This window comes from Prionailurus viverrinus, chromosome A2, assembly GCF_022837055.1.
Source record: "Prionailurus viverrinus isolate Anna chromosome A2, UM_Priviv_1.0, whole genome shotgun sequence".
Lineage (NCBI taxonomy): Eukaryota > Metazoa > Chordata > Mammalia > Carnivora > Felidae > Prionailurus > Prionailurus viverrinus.
In genome coordinates, this window is record NC_062562.1 from 23,014,682 (window position 1) to 23,038,585 (window position 23,904).

Consider the following 23,904-nt stretch of genomic DNA (forward strand, 5'->3'; position numbering starts at 1 on the left):
TTTCATAAAATGATTTTAATAGAAAAGTACAAGGTCTGAACAAAAATAAATAATCTTTATCTCATTTCTAGCCCAGCAAATTGTACACTGCATATAAAACTGATCTAGGAGGCAATGTTCCTCATTTCCGTTTGCTTCTGAAATACTGAGACATTAAATCTTTGAAATTCAAACTGATACACTTTTGCTTTAAAAAAAAATCACACCAACCTTTAATCATTCCATATCCATTGTCTCAAGTTGACTAACAAGATGATGTTTCACTAAAATAAAGTATTATCCAAACATTAGGTTGAAGCGTAAAGTTTGTGCGAACAGGTAGACGATCCGCTTCCTAGGTTTTTATTCCTAACATTGCCAAATGTGTCCTATGTTATTAAAAACTCATTTCTTCGTCTTACTTTCAAAACATGGCATCTAGTTTTCCCCATTCCAAAGAGAGAGGAGAGACTAAAAAATACCTTTTTTAAAAAAATAAATATTTTAAAAGTATACTTTACAGAGATAATGCAGTACTCTAGACCAATGCCTTGGTGAGTATTTGCATTACGTATATTCTTCAAGTTGTAAGTACCTTTTCTATCTGTCTCTGTTTCTATAATACACCACTCAGTCTTTGGGGACTGCTTTTGCCAAGGATCTCTTGGACTCAGCCAGTACCAGTTTCTTATTCGGAGTACGTATAGAACGTCATATTTGATAACTCCACCGGCTTGAATAATGTTTTGCAAAAACAAAGTGAAAACTGGTTTTGGCAACATTGTCTGAGAAAAGGGTTTGGGTCGGCTACTAAAACATACACACGGTGTCAGTCCCAGGAGTTCAAGCTTGAAGAACTGAACAGATAAACTGGACCAAAACTTAAAACGGTCTTCCTTCTACTTTAGCCCATAATTACTATTTTGAACATGACTCTGTTTGCCACTGCCTACATACAAATTTTTTGTTAATTTTCCTGTATTGGGAAGATCTTGAATGCACTCCAGGATGAAAAGAAAAAAATATGCTGACAGTCCTAAATGGAGTATATGTTTTTGCAATAAAGAACACTGGTCAATATACAACTGAGGAAAAACTGAAACAGATGTGAGTCCTAGAACCACAAGCGTTTGAATTTGCCCAGAAATGCTATTTTAAACACTCTATATGTTGGTCTACTGTTTTTTTGTGGAATAATGCATTCTTGGCATCCTTAAAAGGTTTCAATACGTTACAAGGTTATCCGGAAAGAAAAAAAAAAAAAAAAGCAAAGGGCTAACGTATCAATCTGTGTGGCACTGGCCAGATTTCCGTGTAAGTTTTCAGAAAGCACAAGAACTCATATTAATTGCACTTAACACAACGAACCTTCAGTTTCCAATGAGTTTCATTCTCTGCAGACTGAGGTTTGCTTTTCGTAGAACTACTTCCAGAGGGGTATAAGAGACCATCCGTCCATGGTAACTTCCAACAGAGAGGTACGACAGATGCAGTGGTAAACACAAATATACTTTTGGACAAAAATACTGGTCATGGATAAAAGCGTGTGCCTTTTCAGTTCTTCTCCTAGATGTTACAACAGCAACACGCTCTAAAACAATTAAGTTACATGCATAATGCTAAAAGAATGTGAGCAATCCTACAACCAGCTTTAAGCCATCTGCTTGATTTCTTTTCTTTTTTTTTTTTTTTTTTTTTTTTTTGAGGAACATATAGAGGAAAAGAGAATTCCCCTTTTGTTCCATTACATATAGAAATCTTTTGAAGCTTCCAAAGTTTGGTTTTGGTAAAAGTCTCCACTCTTCTATTATTCTGACGCGTAGTCACCCTAAACTATCCCTCATGGTTTCTCAAAAAAAAAAAAAAAAAAACCTCCACATGAAGTATCTGAAGGACACTTGAAACCACTTACCAATATACAAGTAACGTTTTATTTTATATTCTATCTTCCATTTGGCATAAGCCTTTCAATGTTTGTTTTTTAAACCAGTGAAATATACAAATCACGCAAGACAGAAATATGTACATTAAAAGTACAGAATAAAGGCCATAGAAGATATACATAATATCTGAATGACAAGTAGAATATTTTACATTAAATAGTTTCTTTTAAAAACTAGGATTGTTAAACTCAACTCTCTTCATAAACATGAATCACTAAAAAGGAACAAAATCTGGTTTAGCAAATAAAAAAAATTACTTCATGGTTTTTGTATAATAAAAACCAAAAAAGTGACATTTTGAACTAATTAGTGCTTTTTAATTTCAAGATCTTTTGCTTGCAATTCACTGCAACTGAGGGGAAGTGAATATCCTTGTGCAATAAATTAAGAGCCACAGGTGGTGGAGGTGATTATGAAGACCACCAAGCCTAGGACGGTTGTAGGAGATGTGTATCTTTCCAAACTTTTAGAACAGCGTTAAGTCTGAGATAAGAACACATTTGATGGCATTTTTAGGAAAAAGGTGTCCTTGCTTTAAAAAAAAAAAAAAATCTCTCTAACTAGCTATGTATGTCGTAAGCTCAGTTTTCCTTGGACTCAAACAGGTACCTCCAGGTCTAACAGGCACCGGTTTTCACTCTGCAAAATGAACCAAGGGAACAGACGCATTGACAAAGCTTCCGAGTTTTGAAACTCTCTTCATTTCCACCTCTATGACAAAGGAGTAATGCCCTTTCTGGAAAGTGTACAGAAATGGAGGTTGGAGAAAGGGGGTGGCACAGGGATGATAAAAGAAGTCTTCAAACCAACATGCATATCAGGTAAGACCTTCCAGATTCCTCAGAAACCAGGCTGCTTCGTGATGCTTAAGATGTGATCACATCAGGGCCACAGCCCAGGCTCAACCCAGAAACCTTTTGGAAAAATCCCAATTGGATTGCAATGAAGGATAACAATGCTCTAGACCGAGAAATAACCCCAGAGTAAACTAGAAATCACTGGCTGCACTGAGATATAATTATATTTATATTTATATATAGATGTGTGTGTGTGTGTATATATATATATGTTATTTACAAAAGACTTTGAGATATGAGGCACCATTAAACCGTATCCCCCCCTTATAAATGCAACTGTTCAAGTACACTAGAACAGTCTTGGGGCACACCTGCAGTATAATAGGAAAAGCTTGAGTGGAAAGTCTCTACACAGGATCACAACAGTGAACGCAGCAGCACCTCTGGGAACTCCATTAGCCATGTTAACGTCATTAAAACATACAAAAACTGGTGCTCCTCCAAATAAAAGTTTTAGGGAAAAAAAAATCCCTAAGTAGTGGACTGTTTCCCAAGTGGAGCTTGTAATACTTCATTTCCTGTCCCACAATCAAAGGGGACCCAGTTGAACTGCTGCCTTTCGCAACGTGGCCAGCATCACATCACAGCAAAGCAAGGAGGAATCAGAGAGGTCCTGGGGTCAAGTAGGAGGACCGATTTCACTCTTTCCCCTCAAACAGGTTTTCTGCTCTGGTGCAACGCTGACCTGCACACCTTGTCGTCTGGGCTGAGGATCTGTGAATGGATTCATTTACTATTTTTCATTAATGTTATTTATTAACCAAGTATCCCTAAGAAAATTACAGTATATTTTTCTTCATATTCAAGCCAACCTCCCACCTCTCTCCAAACAAAAAGTCTAGTACCCAGAACCACATGGGAATCCTTTTCCAATCTGATAACCTAATTCCTGTTAACAGCTTCAAGTCAGTATCTTGATACCTGTGTTTCTCAGGTCTTCAACTACCGGGATTTTCCTCCCTGCTCCCCAAGTTTCAGTAGCTACTAGTGTAAGACCATCTGCAGATAGAATGTTTGAGAAAACAGACACAAATAATGTACCTTCTTCCTTTGAAGGATAGGAGATTCTGGCTGTTACCTCTTAAATTACCATTTTGAAACTGTTTCAGGTTGGCAGTCCCTAGGGAAGGGGGGTGGGGGGGACCTCATTTTTTGTTGGTTTCTCAAGACCTCTCCACCCTCCCAAGAGCATTCACAATTCACTTTGATCACAGAAGCTGGGTCCTGCATAGATCTGTACCACCCCCTTCCAGTTGGATGCTACCTGTTCCATATCTGACCCCTTAGTTGAGAAAAAGAAAACATTTTTCTCTTCTAGATGTGCACACAACTAAGGGTACATGTAATTCCCCCTCATCCTGTACCGTCAAAAGAAGTTTTGTCTTACCTTTTCAAAGATGCACAAAATAAATATTTTTTTCTTGGTTCCCACCCCCCATTATTGCCAAATAATAATTAAAATATTAATAATAAACCACAGAGTTTTTAGATGGGAACAGAAAAAAATGGTTCCGGTTGTAATTCTCAGGGGAAAATAAAACAATATTAAAAAAAAAAAAAACAGAATCACTGTACTTTCTATAAATAAGTGGGTCCTGGGAGCGGGGCAGGGTGACAGGCAGGCGTCGAGCGCCTGCTATTTGCACACGAACTGGTCCACGATCTCCGTGCACTTCTTGCACTTGACGTAGCAGCACCAGTGGAACTTGCAGTGGCAACGCTCCGTCTGCACGGTCTTGAACTGGTCGTAGCCGCGGCCACAGCACATGAGCTCGCAGCCGTCCATGCCCTCGGACGTCTTGTTGCACAGGCGGCCCTGCGTGCCCAGCGAGCCCGTGCTCTCGTTGCGCACGCAGTAGTCGGGGCTGGGGTCGATGTAGACCAGGTCCTGTGTGGTGGGCGAGTTGAAGCGGCTGTTGACCTGCACCAGCTTGCCCCGGCTGTTGAGCCGCATGGCGGCCGCGCTGTCGTACTTCTCCTTCAGGGCGTCGCCCACCTTGCGGAAGTCAGCCAGCTGCAGCCAGCAGGTCTTGAGGCTACAGGAGCCCGACACCCCGTGGCACTTGCAGGCCACATCAGCCAGGTTGTACACCGTCTGTGAGGAGACAGCACAGTCAGTGTATGCACTCCCGGACGAGCCCCGGACAGCCGGTGGACGGGATGTTAGCAAAGCTCCCGTCCACCTTCTACATGGAGCCATGGTCACCGGCTAAACCCGGGCCTGGGCGCTTTCCTCCTCATCCTGCGCCACCAGAAGTCTTGCGCCGCCGTCTTCAAAATAAACATGCTCTTAGCTCCTCATCACCATATTCTCACACATCACTGTAACAAACAGCCAGCTTTGAACTGAGAACAGGGAGAGACCACTCAAGTTGCTTCCTTTTTTTACAGGAAAACATTACAGCAACTACTACATCTTGAACGCTCATCCCAGAGCTTATTTACCATTCCTCGCCCTCATTACCTGGATTAATCCCCACAGCCAGCCTATAAGGGAAGTGCTAGTATCGTGCCCATTTCACAGAGAAGGAAAGTGAGGCCCATACAGTTGAGTTACTTGCCCGGCCACTGGGAGGTAAGGGTGCCAGGATTTCAACTCAGCCAGTTGGGCTCTCAGCTTGTGCTCAGTGACTTGCTCATGGGCAACCCAGCTGGTAAGTAGGAGGGTTGGGAGGGGTCTAGCTCAGGTGGGATCAGGGTTCAAATCTTCATCACTATTATTATTGCTGTGTGCCAGGCACTGTAATAAGAGCCTTTATGCTGTTTATCTCATTTAATCCTCCCAAACAACATTATAACACAGGGCGGGTTAAACGATGGCACAGTGACGCAGAGAGAGAAAGTGGTCTGCACAGGCCACACAGCTAGAATGCGGAGGAACAGGGCCTGGACCTCAGGTTGTCACTCCCGCTTCCGGCACAGCCCCTAACCCTACTCCACAATGCCTAAGCTAAGAGCACCCACGCCAGACCTAGGCAGATGGGAGTTTTGTCCTAACTGTGCCCCTGAATTCAGGCAACTGGATTCACCTCTCAGAGCCTCCTTTTTCTATCTGTAAAGGGGAACTGTAATGGTACCAACCTCAAAACATTGTTGTAAGGATAAAATTAGGACATGCAAGGAAAGTGCTCAGCATACATTCTGATGCAATCAGTAAATCTGGTCTTTCCCAGGGTGATGAGTGCATGGCATGCAGGCGGGTGCCAGTCCTACGCTCTCGCCTGGTCACCTTGGCCTCCGGGCAGCAGCGCCCACTGGCCTGGCCTCGCAGCACTGTGCCCAGTGGTCCGGGAGGTGGCGGGTGCCTATTTCCGGTTCCTACTACCCACAGTTCCTCTGCCAGTCACCCACCCGCCTGCTCCCCACCCCAGAGTCAGAGTGGTGCTGGCAAGCTGCAGAGAACCTGTCAGGAACCTGGAGGCTGGAGTGAGCTAGAAGGCTCCTTCCACCCAGAACAGCTCCCTTCTTCCTATAAAGACTCATAAGGGGCGCTATTTTTGTAAAAGGGGTGGGGTGGGGGGGTAGCAGAATGTACTTCCTTGGCATAAAGGGTTTCAGGCACTCAGCTAATGTGCAGAAGGGTTTTGCAGATGTATTTAACCTTTGCTCCCCTTTGACTAAAATAAAAAGCTAATGCCCCGAGGAGATTCTAGTATGATTTCCTGGCACAGTGTTCACAGATTTCCTCCTCCCTTCCCCCACTGTCCTGGAGAAAAACTGTCTTCCGTATAACCTCATCTGCCAGAATTCAATTTAGCTCACAGCTCAAATTATAAAACTTACAAGAAGAATTCACTCACTATTTAAAAATGTGGATGTTATGGATGTCTGGGTGGCTCAGTCAGTTAAGCTTCCGACTTTGGCTCAGGTCATGATCTCACAGTTTGTGGGTTCAAGCCCCACGTCAGGCTCTCTGCTGACAGCTCAGAGCCTGGAGCCTGCTTCGGATTCTGTGTCTCCCTCTCTCTCTGCCCCTCCCCTGCTCACAGTCTTTCTTGCTCTCCCTCTCTCTCCTTCTCTCTCTCTCTCAAAAATAAACAAACGTTAAAAAATGTAGATGTTAGGGGCGCCTGGGTGGCACAGTCGGTTAAGCGTCCGACTTCAGCCAGGTCACAATCTTGCGGTCCGTGAGTTCGAGCCCCGCGTCAGGCTCTGGGCTGATGGCTCGGAGCCTGGAGCCTGTTTCCGATTCTGTGTCTCCCTCTCTCTCTGCCCTTCCCCCATTCATGCTCTGTCTCTCTCTGTCCCAAAAATAAATAAACGTTGAAAAAAAAAATTGGAAAAAAAAATGTAGATGTTAAATGAAATTCTAATATTAAAGGTGCTTTTTCCAACTCTCCAAAACCCCCTCTCTCTACTTGGAAATTCCTTGACCTTCTCTCCTTGGTTGCTAAGCCCCTGATAATTTCTCTTCATGAGAGAAGTCAAAGAAATCCCCTAAATGGATGAAAGTACCAAATATGGGCACAATGAGGCCCAGAGAGTCAACCACATCTCTGTCCTGAAGGCACTTCTGGTCTGAGGCACCGGGCACACTGTATGCACAGGGTAATGTGATGTGTCCCCTGTGAGGACAGGGGCAAGCTTTATGGGCTCCCACAGAGAGTGGGGCTGACATGCACATTCTGTGGCCTTGGTCGGCTGCAGTGGGGGAGACAGAGTCCACCACAGCAACAGGAGGCTTAAGAAAGGAGAGGCCACAACTGCCCCCGCCCCGCCCCGAGCAATAATCTGACCCCTCAGGGCACCACAGGTAAAAATCTACAGTTTAGTCCTTCCCCAACACCTCCAAATGTATAACATCAATTAAAAAAAAACAAAAAAACAAAAAAAAAACAACTTTTTTTTTAATCTTTTTTTTTTTTTTTCCGAGAGAGACAGAGTATGAGCAGGGGAGAGGCAGAGAGAGAGGGAGACACAGAATCTGAAGCAGGCTCCAGGCTCTGAGCTGTCAGCACAGAGCCCGACGTGGGGCTCGAACCCATGAAAGTTCATGACCCATGAGTTCATGACCTGAGCCGAAGTCGGACACTTAACCAACTGAGCCACCCAGGCTCCCTTAACATCAATTTAAGAAGAAGCTAGGTTAGCTGGAACTATCTAGATCATCTTTGACTTCTCTGCTCTCAGCTTATGTCCAACAATTATGATTTATCAAGCACTTACACTGACGTTAAGCTCAGCCCTTGGATTGAACCACGAGAAACCGTTATTTAATTGGTCAGAGGTAGTCAAGTATTGGTAACTTCATCTGGATCCACCTACTATATGATCCTGGTTAGTCCTCACATAACGCTAAGTGATAGTTTGTGCCATGGCCATCCAACAGATGTAGAAATGTAGAAACTGAGGCTCATACACAGAAAGGAACAGAACTGGAATTTAGCCTATAGCCCTTTACCCTGAGCTGTGACGCAGGCGTTTAATAAAAACACGCCTGGGTTTGTATTGCAATCCATCAATTTTCCTCCATGGCCATGAAGTGGTTCTCTAGGGCCTCAGTTTCCCGAGCTTTAAAAATGAGGGTGTGCGGTTAGAGGGCTCTAAGGCTCCTCCCAGTCTTCTGTATTTTACTCTGTGATTATCTTCCCTTTTCCTCACCCCAAAATACAGAAGAGTGAAATCTCTGACCAGAAAGTTCCTGGCACCTACCTTGGGTTCTGTGAAAAAATAATGGCCCTGGTTTTCAATGCTGCCAAAGTTAAGAAAAGTTTCACCCCTTCATTTTAAAGCAGCCATAAAGTGCCATGTGTTTAACCACAGGAAAAAAGGGTCTTTTTAACTATTGTGGAGAAGCTTCCCACCAGGAGAAGGGAAGAGTGGACCCAGAAGGCTGGTGAGGGCTTGCAAAGCTGGTCTCCCTGGGCACTTCTGAGTGGCTCCCCCTTCTATCCAGAGCCACCCTCGATTGGCCTGATGGTCAGACCTATAAAATTCCACACTGCTAAAAATGCTGTAGTTTTCCTAGAAGAACTCTTAAAACAAAACAAAACCCTCAATCCCTCAGGCCTGCTATCTAAGGACACAAGGGGAGGCAAGCAGAAAGCAAGTAAGGGAAAAGGTAAGTTCTGGAAGCTGAGGTGAGGGCTTTCTCCACTGGGCACCTACTGGGATAAATAGCTCCCTCTCCCAAATTTAAGCCCAACCACAAACATGTTCCAGGGAGGAGGGCGAATGTTATTCACATTTTTACTTCTGAGCTGAGCTGGGCTGGCCAATTGCACCGGGGACTAATTAAAAAAGGCAAAAAAAGCTCTTTCTCAGGCAACTGCAGGAGCACCTTTGCTGGAGGGGGCCCGGGAGGGATGATTCACCTTCAGGAGGCCTTTCTGGGGCGTGCACCCCCCTTCAGAGAGGCCCATGTGTAGGTGGGGCGGGGAGGAAGGGAAGCAGAGAGAGGAGGAGAGAGCTAGACGGGGAGGCAGAGAGAGGGGGAAAGCGACCGGAGACAGAGCCAGAGTCAGACAGGGAAGGAAGTAGACAGACGCAGAGACGGAGGGACAGGTACACACGGAGGGGCGGCACAGGGCAGGACCGAGCTAAGGAGCCGGGGCACCCGAGAAGGGCGCGGGGCGGGGCGGGACTCACCCTGCGGCCGGCCTCGTTGTTGTGCAAGTTCATGAGGATGCGCGCGCTCTCGTACGAGCCCTTGGCGTGGATGCGCTCCCGCTCGCGCGCGTCCACGAACTCCTTGGCGAAGCGGTAGCCGTAGTCGATGTTGTCGCCGCAGCCGCCCCACAGCCAGTCCCGCGGCAGGTCCTTGGGGCGCGCGGCGCGGCTGCAGCCGCACGTGGACAGCTCGCCCTCGCGGCACGCGCGGCTCATGGCGTTCACCACCCCCGCGGCGCTCACCGCGTACGTGAAGGCCGTCTCGCGGCTGCCTGTGGGCGGGACGCGGGGGTCACCGGGCGCCTGCCCGCGGCCCCGCGGGGAGCGCATCGGGAGCCCCCCAGCGGCCCCGGGCGGGGGCAGGGGCGCCCCAGCCCTAGCACCCCTCCGACCCGGCCCAGCCCCCCCCCGCCCCCACCGGCCCCGGGGAAGCCAGGAGAGCCGCCCCGACACGCAGCAGCAGCAAGTGACGCGAGCGGCAGCCCCCTGACGTCTTTGCTCTCACCCTGAAGGGCCCGACAGCGGACTCTTCCGCTGTTGTGGTTTTCCCTACAACTCCTGAAAATCCTGGAGACTGACTTCCCAAAAGGCACACGAAACAAGTCATGGAGGGCGAAGAGAATGTGGGGAGACTTCCTTACACTTAATTTTAACGTTTGGTATCTTCTGAAAATCTCAGGCCCTAGAACGCGAAGGCTGCAGCAGCCACACGCTTGTGGCCCGGCTCCCCTTCCTCCATCATGCAGCCTGGTGCCTGTCTCAGGCCAGGACTTCCCCAGAGGACATTTCTAAACCTGTTCCTACAGTACTGTAGTGAACCGTGCCTCTTCTTAAATCCCAAACCGGGTTAGCCTGGTAACTTCTCCTTCAGGAAGATGGAGGTCTACTTTCACAACAGCCTGCTGTCTCTGATGCTACTTCCGCAACCCCCTTCCCTACCCCATAGCCTCTGCCTCAAAGTGTTGGAATAACAGCAAGAAGAGAAAAAGCACAATCTCAGGGGAGAAGAAACAAAAAAAAAGGTCTTCTCTTTCCCCCTCTTTCTTGTAAAGAATACTTCCCTGTAAGACACTGATAGAGGAGCCCTGCCAGGAGGAAAATGGAGGCAATCACAGACTACCTTAATTTTCACTTGTACATGGAGACATTTCTGTAACAAGAAGCCACTGAAAATAAAAACGTCGTGCTATGAGAAAGGGTTAACACCCTGCCAGCTGAAGCTGGGCCTGAGGGGTATACTAGGGGTGGGGGGGGGGTCATTTCCCTCAACTATAAAATAGGGGTATTGAACTAGGTGCCTAGGTTAAAAAAAAAAAAAAAAAAAAGCCCCTTCTGGCCCTGAAATCCCTGTACATGAATAAGTTGCTCCTACACTTAAAAAGCTTGCTAACCATTTTTTTTTTTTTTTTTTTTGTTTGGGGGGATGCAGCAGCAGAACAGCTGACAACAGGACTCAGCCCCAACCAGTCTGAGGAGGAGGGCTGTACCAATTCCAGGGCCCATGGGCTGCCGTTCTCTTGCACTTCAGCTCTACATTTCAATCCACAGCCATTTGTGATTCCTCCTTCCAGGAATGGTGAAGATTCCCTTTTACCACAGACCTTCCCTCCCACGATTTTAAAATATGAATAACCTGAGGAGTGTGCTGGTGGTTGACAGGAGGATCCAGAAAGTTCCTCAGGGGTGTTACATCTATCTAGCTCAAATCAGAGAGCCAGAGAACATCAGGGGATGGAGTGAAATGAGGTGGGCAGGCGGATTCTAGGGAGTTATTTGAAGATTAACACTGATAGCACAGAAAATATTGTGGCCCTGGATGGGACACTTGTAGAATAAGGCAGCAGCTAGCCAAAGACATAAAAAAAATCCTCTGGAGACAGAAGAAAATAAGACACTGTCCTGTGAGTAGATAGAGCATAAAAGGGCTTTTATACAAAAGACAATAATGCCGCTTTTTTTCATGAGTCTACCTTGAGCATTTCCTTTCTTGCCCTGGAACACAAACTGGTAGAAATCTCCAAGCTAATTGGTCACTGCAGGGAAAACGTCAGTTTGAAAAGTGCTCTTTGGCTAATAGCCTGTGGACACAGTCCTCCTGGATGGAATACTACTGGTTCAGTTAGGCTTCCTGCCCTGTGAAATCTACATCTATTTGGACCCTCAGGCCCCTTCAAAATGGAGCCTTTCTTACATATCTTTTCACAGTGTGGAGACAAAGAAGAGACGGAGACAAAAGCTGGAGGAAAGCGTAGGGTGATGAAAAATGAGAAAGTTTCCAAAATGAAGAGTGGGCCCTTCACGGAGGCAATTGTATACAGAGCCTCCCAGGCAACTGGCACCCTAGAAAAATGAGTTGAAGAGGGATGGAAATGGCAGCCTGAGTTTCTCAGACAAGGGCCCCATCACAGGGTCAGATTCTCATGGACAGGAATTGCTCTTCACATCCCTGGTGTACTGAGTGCTTTGGAGGGGGTGATGCACGCGTGCACACACACACCTTTCAGCATCAAAGTTGTTTTAAATTTTCCCTTAGCTCATTCTCTTCAAACAGACTCATAAATAGAAAAGTGAAAGCCAAGTAAATTTCCCACTATTGGGGTTGGGTCCATGTTCCTCTTCCACAAAAATCTATTCTGTTTTTTCTTCTCTCCATCTCTTTAAATAAATAGAAGAGAAGGCCCCATCAGCCTTTCCACTGCAAACCACCCAGCAGCAGCTTCCTGTGCTGTGGCACCTGGGGGACTTTTGGCAAAGGAGAATGTGTTCTCAGATGCCCAGGACATCAGCTAACTTGACAGTGGTATCTAGCAAGGCTCCCTTGGAGGCTGCCAGGAGGGACCTGGGACCCACTTACTACCAACCCAGATGGGAATACCACACAGCTGAGGACCAGAGAGAGTATCTGCAAGGGACAATTAAATATAAGCCTTTGTGCCAAAGGTTCTGCTTGTTCCCTGAGGAAGCAGGCCCTTTGAATCTTGGACCACATTTTAAATAAATCTTCAGCAGAACTCAAATCCACTTAGCAAATGATAGATTATTCTGAACATTTTGGCCCAAAACAGGCTACATATGAAGACAAGAAGAGATCCTTAAATCAAAGCTGTGTTCGAGGGACTACACAGAGAACCTTTCCAATTGCTGTCTTGCTTCCTGGTTACCATTAAAAATGTATTGATTTTTGCTAACTCATATACCTGTGAAAACATGCCCCCATTATTTTGAGAGGAAGGCAGTTTAGGGGGAAGGCAAAGGTGAGAATAGAAAGCTGACAACTTACCATTCTGATACAGCTAAAAAAAAAAAAAAAAAAAAAAGAGGTTTTGAACTTACTCACAATTTCAAAATGCAGAATGGAATCTCCACCACATCCCCAATTAACTACACAGGGCACCCCATATTCAGGGAAAGCTCCTGTGTTCCTGACGCTGAACTCCTAGATTCAGATCCCAGTATATACATTAGCACTTTTTAATCATTAACAGGAAGGACAAAGCCCTATGAAACTGCAGGCTGAGGCTGCAGACCATTTTCCCATTCAATTAAAGGAATGGCTTCCAGTCCTGTATTATTTTAGTATATGAAGTCGCTTGGCTCAAACATCCACTGACAACTCTTTTTTGTTCTCAATGAATGCACTTTTCAGGGTTTTTAAAAAAGCATTTTATCCACCCGTGACGGATATTAAGCCAACTTTTTTTTTTTTATCTTCAGTCAGTCTAAACAGTTAATTGCTTTGATAAATGGCTTCTTATTTTAGGAATCACTGCAGTCATATTAATTATAAGGGCTTGTTTGCATAAAACTAAATGGACCTAAAATACTCACACTAGAAAACACACATAGGATCACATCTGTCAGATAGCATCCTATGCTATTAAAGCAAACCAGAGGCAAACTGATTTTCTAAATGCTTCGCCTTTAGCCCAATTTTAAGGCCACCTCCTCCCTGCAGGGAATAAGTTCAATGATACATTTAATATACAGAATCTGAATGTGAGCAATACATTTAAGATTTTTTTTAAGTTTCTAGGTTGAGATCTGAAGCATGTGCTTTTACATCAATTGCCAAAATCACAATGTAAATTGGATCACTTCTAATTAAAATTCTTTTTGGTACTAAAAATAAAGCTTTTTAACATATATATCTCTATAGCCTCAGGAAATATCTATATTAGGAAAATTAAAACCTTATTCACTTCCAACATATCCAGCATCTGAAAGAGGACAGTATTTAGTTTGATGCTTGGGCCATTTGAATTGTGGCTTACGAGACTTCTAACAGTTACAAGAGTTTTGAAGTTTAAAAGGATATAAATGACTCAGCTTTCCTCATCCACTTTTGAGAAACCAAAATAAGTGTTCTGCTTCTATTTTAAACAAAATGCTTTTTAGAAAAAATCAAGTGTTCAGAAAACACGGAGGCGTCTTTGATGCTTCCCTTCTGATTTGGTTTAAAAAAAGCCCAAAACTTATAATCAGGTGTGGGGACAGCAATGAAGGCAAGCAGAAATAAAGACAAAACTTCCCCAGCCAGCACCCTGCTGGAAAGATTCCCCTCCTTATCAAGCCGGTCAGTAAACCCTAAAGCCTTTTTCCAGGAGAATAATTGACCTATATTTGAAAATATGTGAAATGGTTTCCTACCTATCTGCATAACCCTGCCAAAAACAGAGGTGTTATCCACGGTACTGCAATTCCACCTTCGATGTCGGAATTGATACTGGCATTCTTTGATGCCTGTCTTCGCGCCTTCTCCGATGTACTGCATGTGGTCCTGATACAAGTGGCACAGTTTCTTCTGTCCTTGAGAAAGTCCTGCCAGTTGGCTGCAGAGAGGCTGTGCTCCTATGATATATACTTCTGACATCTGAACAGGGTTATTCATACCTAGCGACCTAAAAAGGAGGGGGGGGGGGGAGATGTGCATTCAAGATTTACGTGAACTCTCGAGGTAGGCCCCCTGAAAGCATGTCAGCAATACATGGTTTTAAGCACACAGATGCTTTTTCTCTCCTGCTTGTCCTCATGACAAAGTATGAGAAGGGCTTCATAAAACTTCTCTGTTTAAACTGCACTCAGAAAACGGAGGTATTGTAGTCCCCACCCCGCCATCTGGCTCCTCAGCTAGGTTTTCACTCCCTTCCTTGCCCTCCTTGCCATATACCTGAACCAATATTTCCGAAATGCGCTCAGAAAAGGGGGAAATGGCGGTTTTGGGGATGGGCCTCTGACATTAGAGAAAGTGACTCACTTTGCCCCACAAATTGGACCGATCTGCCTTTGCAAATGTATGAATGCCGAAAGTAGACACAATTAGACACGGGGAGGAGATAGAGGTTCCTTCTGACTGATGGAAGGATGCTGAGGCAAATATAGAGACTGGAGAAAATTCACCGTGTTCTGGACATTTTAAAAGGGCTCCTTATGTGATTGTGAAAGACCCAAGACAGGGTATCCAGTGAGTACAAGTCATGTTTGACAGTCAGAAAAACGCTGTTCATTTACAGGGAAAAAATATCCAGAAGGCCGTCAGAAATAATCCCCTGGATATACTGCAGTCGATCTACAAGGCCCCTAACCAGAAAGAAACCCTCATTTAGGGACATTTGACTACTTCAAGTTAACTTCCTTTTGATCAAATTTCCAGCGCAAATACTTCCCCACTTGGAGTTTAGCTGTCTTCCTACAACTCTGCCTGCTTCAGACCCTGAAGGTTAATAACCTCAAGTGACAGAAAATAAAAGCTGGAACTCACTTTTACTACCCAGAGGTGGCAAAAAGTAAATTTTATAGATGGGCTTACAATTATTAGAGAAGTGAATTTTGGTTCCCTTTTATTACGTGATGTACTACAAGCATACATCTGAACAAGGGCCTCATAGAGAAAAGCGAAGATTTATAGGTTCCCATTCCCTATGGAGCTAAAGATAAGCTTGACAATATTAACAAGTTAAAAGAAAATTCTGATTTCCAGATATATAAGGTAAAATATATTATATACATATGCATTAGATAAATGGACTCAAATTCACGATTCAGCTCTGAAAACTGCAGCATCATACAAATGAATCTTTTAAAAAAATTAAAATAAAATAAAGAATATGTACTTAAAAGGAACTTACCACCAAGAATTGGCTTCTATTACAACCTGGGCGAAGGAGAAAAATATGGCCAAAGCCATTAGGAAGAACTTGGAAGACATTGCACTTCCAGCCATCCCCAAAGCAACTCCTGGGCTTAATATTCCAATCGCCTTCTGGAGAGGGAAGAAAGGAGCAGATGTTTATTGCCTCTCAGATAATTTTCAAGCATACAAGTTTAAACAACGGAAGCATCCGGGGTCTCTTAAGTTTACTGTTGATTGACTGCGCTTCTCCTCCGTGAGTTTTTTGATGGCAAGATATAGGCAGTTTCTTTTTCCAAATTAATCCACCCACGCAACCTCACCAGGAAATCTGATTTCGCTGGGATCCTGCGCGCGGGGCACGCCAGCGATTACAAACATGTCTCAATGCTGTTGAGTCAAAGCCCCGGTGCCAAGCGCTGCCTCTTTCCTGCTTGTTCGCTTCCCGCACCCCCTCGCTCCCCTCTAGTCCGCGCTGTGCTGGGTCCTTCCTCGGAAGGAATTCACTCGGGAACCCGCCGCCACCCTCGTCCGCTCCCCAACCTGGGCCGAGCAACAAGTGGAGCCGGAATTAATTCCATGGGCGAGAGCAGCGCGAAGGCGAGTGGAGCGCGCCACCGGCGGCTGCGGAGGAGGCGGGGTGGCCGGCTCAGGGGTGGGGGAGTGGGGGTTGGACGCGGGAGGGAAGGGCAGGGGGTGGGGGGCGAGGCCCCGGGGAGCTGCGTGCGCGAGAGTGCCCAGCTGGGAAATGCAGCTCGGAATTAACAGCGTATGTTTCATAATCAGTTTACAGGCCGCTTTGGGGGAAGCCACTTCCAGAGGGGGAAGGGCAACCGGGGTTTCCTTAGGATACTCTTCAGCCAGACTGGAGTGGGGAGAAGGCGATGGGGGGGGGGCACTAGGGATAACGGGGAGAGAGATCGGCTCTCTCAACCAAGGAAACCGGAAAACAGTGCCCCCTCCCTTGCCTGCGGGCTCCTCCTCGGACTCAGTGTACCCCAGAGAAGGGATAGCACCCCCGAGGAAAGAAGGGGGTCCGGGTCCCACTGTCCTAGGTGAGGATCCCTTCTTGCCTTCCCACAAGTTCTGATTTTTCATTTCACTCTCCCTCCCGCTCCCCTCCCCCTTCTGTCCCCACTCCTGACAGCTGCCACGGAGAAAGAGGAAAGGAAGCCAAGGGCGACTCCAGTTTCCTCCGGTTATGGTCTGGTGTTGTCGGCCACTTCGCCATCGCGCCACAGTGAGCCTGCCCTTAGAACACCCCCACCCCACCTTCCAGCCCAATTCAGACTCGGTTCGGTAAGTCCCGGACGTTGAGGGTGCAGGGCGAGGCCAGAGCCGGTTCGAGTGAGCCCTAGGCGGGGCCAGAGATGCGCCGGCTTCCGCGGCGGCTGAGCCCCTGGATTGCAGGGCACAGAGGGCCCAGACGGTGAAGGTTCCCGTCGTGAAGCATTTCGGGGGCGGGGGGCGGCCTTGAAAGATTTCGCTGCCGTTCCTCCCCACTGGTGACTTCTCCACCTGTAGGCGGCGGCGGCGCGAGACAGTGGCGGGTGCGGGTGGGAGGAGCGGGTTTCCAAAATCCCCTTGTACATTTCTGATTAGGGTAGCTCGCTGCACCGCCCGCAGCCCCCAGGGAGCCCTTTCCTCGGGAAAGGAAAGGTGAGCCGCCTTGGGCAGCAGAAGATCCTGGAACGTGCGCCGTCAAAGGGGCAGAGAGGACCTAGGCGGCCTTAGAAACGCTTAGGGGCCCAGGAGCGTGCCAAGGCTTTTCCCAGCCCGCCGTCCTTTAGACCAGGACAGCTCGGGGCTTCTCCGAGAGGAAATGTTTATGTGGTCCCCAGTGCCCGCTAGCCAGAGCTCTGACCCCTTGGCCCACTTGTTCTCCAAACACCGCAAAGCGAGGGGCGCATCCCGGAGAATAGAAACCTGGGATTTCCCCAGCCTAGGAGAGAGAAGGCTCGGTCTCCCTCCCCACCCCCGCCCGAAGTGTCAAGTTTCTTCTAGGGGAGGGGGTGGGCTGCGAGGTCTGCCTTCGCGCGCGGCCCAGGCTGCAAAATCGACTCTCCCCCCTCGGCGGACAAGGCCGCGCGCGCACACACACACAACACACTCATGCACATTCACACAAACACATGCACAGACACACGCACCGGCGTGCTTCCGAGACACCGGCGGAGAAGACTGCTGGCCGCGCGCACTTTCCGAGCTTCCCGACGGGCGGGGCGCGCGGGGCGGGGCGCGCGGGCAGCGGAGAAATTGATAACAGATTCGGCGGATTACAGCGGATCTCTTTGTTAGAGGCGAAGCCACACAAACCGAACCGACTTTGGGCCGGAAGACCCCGGGGAGAGTCCGCCCGTTCCCAGCTAGGAGTGGGCCATTGGGTCTACGAGACTCGGTCTCCCCAGCTCCATACTGGGAATAGGCCAGCTGTGTCCCAAAGGGGATCGGGCAGGAGAGCCCCGCGAGTCGCGTCTCCACTTAACCCCGCGCGCTTGCCCGGAAACACCTTGGCCTTCCTCCCGCTCCAATCCCCATGCAACCCCCAAAAAAGGCCCCACAAGTTTGAAGCACTGAAAGAACCCACAGCGAAGTAATAAATACATCGACTTTGTAGGGTAAACACCCCTGCCTGTTTACCAAGATATCTGATCCGAAAAGACCGTACGAAACGAGACCTCTCTGGACACTGTCACACCAGGGCTAAAACAAAAGTTCTGCGCAGAGACTGAGTTTACCAAAGAACGGGCTGAATGTTTTCGGACACTTCCAGGGCCCGGCGAAACTCACTAATGTACGGATCCTCAGAATCTGTTCCTAGCGTGTGATGGGGAGGAGGATTTTGGGTGCTTGAGAGGTTCTAGCGCAAGGGAGGGGTGAGGTGGGGGTAGGGCGTTCCTGCGCCCTTGTTTCCAAAGTCAGAGCAGCTCAACGCAGTGGTGCTTACTCGATATCTCCTCCAAAGCCTTAGCATTGGATTGGGGTGTGCCTAAACCTTCTTTATCAACTGGGTGCAGGCTTGGTGGGGGGGGACGGGGGTGAAGAGGGGTGAGAGAGGGGAAACCATCACTCTGGTTAGAAGAGGTTCCTGGGTCACAGAAAGCTTCCCTACCACGCGAAGCACCCAAATCCTCGGCCCCACCGCCCCTAAAGAGAAATTCCGCAAAGGCAGGGAGAAGATTCTCGACCCTTGGCCACTGGAGCTACCTCACTCGGTCTGGGCATGCCCTTCCACTAGGCTTTTTGCGTCCAGAGTGCCCCCCCACCGCCCCAGCCCGCCCAAGTCTGTGAAAATGGAAATGATGAGGGAGACCAGCGAGGAGTCTGAAATGTATGACCTGGGCTCACGGTGGCTAAAAGGATAGGACACTCCAAGAATGCCAGCTCTTGGTGGGAAATAAACTTTGTCTTCCCCACTGTGATCTCTCCTTGAAGGAGAGAAACAGAAAATTGCGGAAGATAAAAGGCATCAACCACAGCATTGGGACGCCCTGCTCCAGGAAATGCAGAAAGAAGCGGAGCGGATAAGGATGAGCAAGCCCAGGCGGACAGGAGATCTGCTTTGGGGGAGCAGGCAAGGAGGGAGCAATCCCTCACTCCCCTAGCCTGGGCGCCGGGTGTCCCAGGCCGCCCCTCGCCGCTGCCAAAGAACGGTGTCTACTGCGCTCCAAGTGTGTGGTGTGTGTAGGGGATGGGGGGTGTAGGGAAGCCAGACAGAGAAGGTGGTGGGAGCTCCTTGCGCCCAAATCAGTGCAAGGATTGCCCAGGCTCAGGACTGAACCGCAGGTCCCATAACAAGGACTCTCCAGAGGCAGAATTGTGGCCAAGCCCGGCTCTGTTCCCTGTCTCCCCACTTCCATCCCCTGGACAAGTCTCTCCAGATTTCAAGACTTTCTCTTTCTCCTCGCACACACGTATCACTTCCACCTTCTCACACAGGTTGTCTAACTCCTAGCACAGGTTCTCAACTCTATCCAGAAGAACATAGTGTCCAGTGGAAGGAGAAAAAACTAAAGATCAGTTCAACCCCTATCCTTCAGAGGCAGTTTGAACTCCACTTTTTAATAGACGAAGAAATTGAGGCCGAGAAAGAGAAAGCAACACTTGTCACCTCCCACTGACGGCACTGGTGAGAGCGCAGAAGCCGGACCCTAGGCCTCCTAGGGCGACGCTCCCGTTCCTTCACCCTGGTGAGGAGGTAAACCCTTCCTCCACACGCCCCAGCCCGGTTTGCTGGATCGGACCTCTGGCCCCTTCCGTACGGCGGCGGCCGCGCATTGCAGCTTGTCCTCTGGGAGTCTCGGAGAGGCCCTACTGGGAAGGGAGAACCTGGTGGTCGGGAAGGACCAACGGAGCCAGAGGTGGGAGGGAGAGGAGAGCGGCTGCCTGCCGGCCCCAAAGAACAGACTCCCAGGTGTCCTACCTCAAGGCAGCCAACAGGGGGCAGTCGGCACCGCACGGCGAGGATGAAAAGGCAGCGGGACAAGCAGAACTCCGCGCGCACGGTGCTAATAACCCCTTGTGCACCGAGGCGCTCCGGTGAGGGAAGGGAAAGAACTAGGGACTCTCGGGCCAGTCCTCCTGGGGAGGGTCCTCCTTTGTGGGGCCGGGCGGGACTAAGGCTAGTAAGCCCAAGACCCGAGAACAACTGACCCTTTACTCCCCCCACACGCAAGGCACGGATCTACACACTCGGGACAGAATTTCCGCGGCCTCTCCATCGCTTGCGCGCACTCAGCATTGCCCCCTCGGAACTCCCCTGGCAGAGGCTTTCTAGAAACGAAATCTCCATTATCAGGCTGGAGCAGCCTGAATATTGGCGGGAGGGCAGGGTCTGTAGGTGTGATCCCAACCCAGCCTCCAACTGACTTCCCAAACATCGAGTTGTCCATTTAAAGACGCAAGAGGAGAAGGCGCCCCGATGCCAAACTGGAATTGTAAAGTAAAACAAGGCCGCGGGGTCTCCAGGTTTCGGGTTCTTTTTAAACTTTTTTTTGGTGGGGGATGGAGGAGGGATTTGTTTGTTTTCGAAAATATCTTCTAATTCCAACCTTATTTTCAAGAAAAGTAAAACAGATCAAGAAAAGTGGAAATAAGGATCGAAGCTTGGAGGACAGGGATAGGAGAAGTTGTTTGCAAAATAGCAAGTTATATTGCAGGAAGAAATGTTAACTTTTCGCAAAAGTGAACTCCCGGTGACCCTCAGAGTGTGTGACTCGGCTTTAACATACAACTGACAATTAAAACAAACAAGAGTTCACAAACTGCCTCCCGCCCGCTCTCCCAACGCGGAGGCCCAAATGTTTCCAAAGGACAGGGCAGATTCCGCGCAGGGGGCCGGGTGCGCTCTCCCAGCGGACGGGATTAGAGCCACCACTGCCAGCACTCCCCGCCCCCATCACCGCGGCAAAGTGCCTGAGCTCACCCAGTGGCGGCTAATAATGCTAATAACGCGACCCAGCTCCCGCGCCGGGGTGCGCGCTGGCCCCCCACCAGGCACTCTTAAAGGCACACGGCCTGCAGCTCTAGGATTCCCTGGCCGCGACGAGGCTGCAACCTGGCCTCCGGCAGCAGAGGACGAGAGAAGAGGGGGCGGTGCACGGCTCTGGGGTGTCGGCTCCTAGTCCTGCTGCCCAGTCTCCCGACCAAGGAATCCTCCTCCCCTTTCCGAGCCCCGGCCACACACCCTCTCCGTGCCCGCGCAGTGGGCGCTCCGTAAATATTTGTTGAATTGAATCATTATCCTGTTACTGAAATATACATAGTAAATTACACTGGTGTTTCTCAAGGCAAAAGGAAAGTCATCTGTGAACCGCTTTTTTCTGTCCTGGCTCATCCTCACTTTTTTCCCCCCCAAAGTCTAAATGGTTTGCAGAACTTTTGGTGGGACAAGAAGTCTCCTGGGAGATAGGCAGTGCGCGAAGGGGTTGGGGCGTGGGCGAAGGGGTAGAGGTCCCTGCCAGCTACGCAGGAGTTCCAGCTTCTAGAGGCAGCAGGAGAAATGGAGGGATAAGGAAGAGGTGGGGGGGGGGGGGGAAGGGGGGTCAGTTAACTTCCAAAAGAAAAAAAGTAAAGAAAAAAAAAGTGGCGAGCGTCGGCAGCGCACAGAACACCTACCTTCATGGCGAGGGGGAGGGGACGCGGCTGCGGGGAGGAAGTCGCCACTAGAGCGAGGGCAGCCGAGGAATCCGAGCGGAGCGGCCGGGTTAAGCCTGGGGGGACGATCCCGCGCAGAGCTTCGGGCTCCTCCTGGGCGCGTCCGGCAGGCGCAGGAAATCACAGGCGAAGCGGTCACTGGCGCCCAAGTCTGGGGGCCCGAGCCGGAGCAGCGCCGAGATGCGCCAGGGAACCGAGGGGGCGCCGAAGCCCGTCGGCCGGTAGCAAAGGCAAAGCCGGGCCGGCGCGCAACAAGGGAGCCGCGGGTCCGGCGAGGGCGTGCAGGCGACTGTTCCGCGGCGAGGCGCTCCCTCTCCAACGTCCATCAGCGACGGCGGTAATTAGGGCTTTCCAACCCCAAATGTGGGCGTGATTGTGCAAAAGACTTTACAACAAATAATAAAAAAAAAAAAAAATTCTTCACAAGAGGGTGAAAAAAAAAATGCCCCCACTACTCAACTCTGGCCCGAGGCGGGGGCGGGGGCGATCCGCGCGCCCAGGTGCCCCCAGTTCATTCACACCACGGATTCTGCAAACTCCTGGCGGCTCACGCCTCCCGATCTCCAGCTCCTCCTCTCCAAGTCTGTGGCCGAAACGTCTGCTTCCAGGCGCTGATCCTGCGGCCGCGAGTGAGTGTGTGGACGTCTGTGTACACACACAGACACACACCCACACACCCCCACCCCCCCACACGCACACACTGAATCTTTGGGGCCACAGAACAATCAGGCGCGCAGGGCTTTTTCTCCAGGAGATGCCGCTGAAAATGCACAAGTCGCCATCGGAGCTACAAGAGTCAGCGCCAACTTTTGTCCTTTCATTTTACGGTTTGGCAAAAAGGGGGCGCAAAATGGGTAAAAGTCGTCCCCCGAAAGTTCTGCGCGCGGTGGGATCGGGGGGCGATGGGCGATTGCCCCAGGGGAGATACTGGCTCCCCCCCCTCCCCACTCCCTTCTTTCTTCGGGTTAATCCCCGTCTTTTCCCCGCCTTTCCCGGGCGAAGGGCGAAGAGGGGCGAGGGCACCGCGGGCGTGGGGCTGGGGAGGGGCGAGGGCCAGGGGCTCCGCGGCGGCTGTTCAGTTCTGGCGGTCCATGGCCGGCGCGGCTGCCCACCTCGTTTGGCGCCGGGGCCCCAGGGGCGGGCGAGCTTGCAAGCGGGCGGCGGGCGGTCGGGGGCACGGCGCGGCGGCGGCGGCGGCGGCGGGAGGAGCTCGCTCGGCGGCGGCCGCACCGAACCGGACTCTGGGCGGCGGAGGCGGCGCCTTGGAGCTTGCAGCAGCCTTCCACGCGATCCTGTGCCCCGCAGACTGACTGACCGCAGGGACCGTGTCCCCCCCGCCCCCCCACCCCCTGGCCCTCCTCGCCAACTGCCTCACGCTCTCTCTCCCTCTCTCCGGACTCCTCTTTCCCCTGCAGTTTTCAGAGGGGGGAAAAAAAAGAATTTTTTTTTTTTTTTTTTTTTTTTTTTTTAAGTTGCAGAACCAAAGGCGGCTGGAAAGAGAGAGGGAAGGGGGGAGAAAAGAAAGAAAAAAAAAAAAAAAACCTCAACTTCGCCTTTGCGCATGCGTGGTGAGACCGGCCTATGACAAACTCCGCAGGATTTTAAAGCCGTACCAAGGCTGGGGTGCAGGGGGGGCGGAATATGCTCCCTGATCGAGCCCCCTTCCCTGGGCTCCCCATCCCCCAGGCATCTGCCGAAAGAGAGAGATTCATTCCGCAGCCGCTGCCTGCCCGCCTCCTGGCCGTCTGCTCTCTTCCAAAGCCTCTGACCCTTGGGAGGCTGAACCCCAACTTCCTGGTCTGGACCCCTTGGCTCGCCTGTCCCAGGCCGCTCCCACTGGGGCTGCAGGGGGCCTGCTGCCCCGGCACAGAACCTCTGGGAGGACCTCCTCCCCATTCTTATCCCTGGGGGAGGGTCCCCTAAGCCCCGGGGCTGGAGACTAGGGTAGACGCACACATCCTGCGTCGCTCCAGTGTAGTAGATTTGGGCACTGGGGTGTTCGATTGGGCCTCTGGCTGAGACCCAGGGCACCCAGACGCTGGGTGTAGTGCTGCCTGGTGAATCTAGGTGGGTGCCCTCAGGTGAGAAGCCGCCGAAGTTCCGCAAAACAGAGTTCCAAGCACTGGAGCTTCTAGACACTTGCAGACACCTGTGGGTGTCCCCCCCACCCCGGACAGGGTTGGTGGATGTGTGCCCCCCACGTCCAGCATGCCAGGAGCGCCACCACCAAACC

The 23,904-nt window shown here is 49.9% G+C and overlaps 1 protein-coding gene across 6 annotated transcripts; it reads right to left on the bottom strand.

Moving 5' to 3' along the window:
• On the bottom strand, positions 1 to 22,999 carry WNT5A (Wnt family member 5A). Of its 6 annotated transcripts, XM_047849769.1 has the most exons (6): positions 21,633 to 22,999; positions 15,514 to 15,647; positions 14,036 to 14,286; positions 9,368 to 9,660; positions 4,546 to 4,874; positions 1 to 2,376 (listed from the first exon to the last, which is right to left on the bottom strand). In XM_047849769.1, exons 1-6 carry the CDS (start codon positions 21,636 to 21,638, stop codon positions 2,307 to 2,309), a joined length of 1,083 nt encoding a protein of 360 aa, XP_047705725.1. In that variant the 5' UTR covers positions 21,639 to 22,999; the 3' UTR covers positions 1 to 2,306. The 6 variants fall into 6 exon arrangements, with proteins under 6 accessions (XP_047705725.1, XP_047705721.1, XP_047705726.1 ...); XM_047849765.1 differs by having other exon boundaries at positions 1 to 4,874; XM_047849770.1 differs by lacking the exon at positions 21,633 to 22,999 and adding an exon at positions 20,941 to 21,097 and having other exon boundaries at positions 1 to 4,874.
• Between the last annotated feature and the right edge of the window lie 905 nt (positions 23,000 to 23,904).

What these genes read in the sequence shown, in the direction of transcription:
- WNT5A (XM_047849765.1), bottom strand. An exon ending in ATAGAAGCCAATTCTTGGTG is followed by an intron (nt 14,287 to 15,513) that starts GTAAGTTCCTTT and finishes CCTCCTTTTTAG; the next exon opens with GTCGCTAGGTATGAATAACC. An exon ending in TGGCAGGGTTATGCAGATAG is followed by an intron (nt 9,661 to 14,035) that starts GTAGGAAACCAT and finishes TCCCGCCCACAG; the next exon opens with GCAGCCGCGAGACGGCCTTC.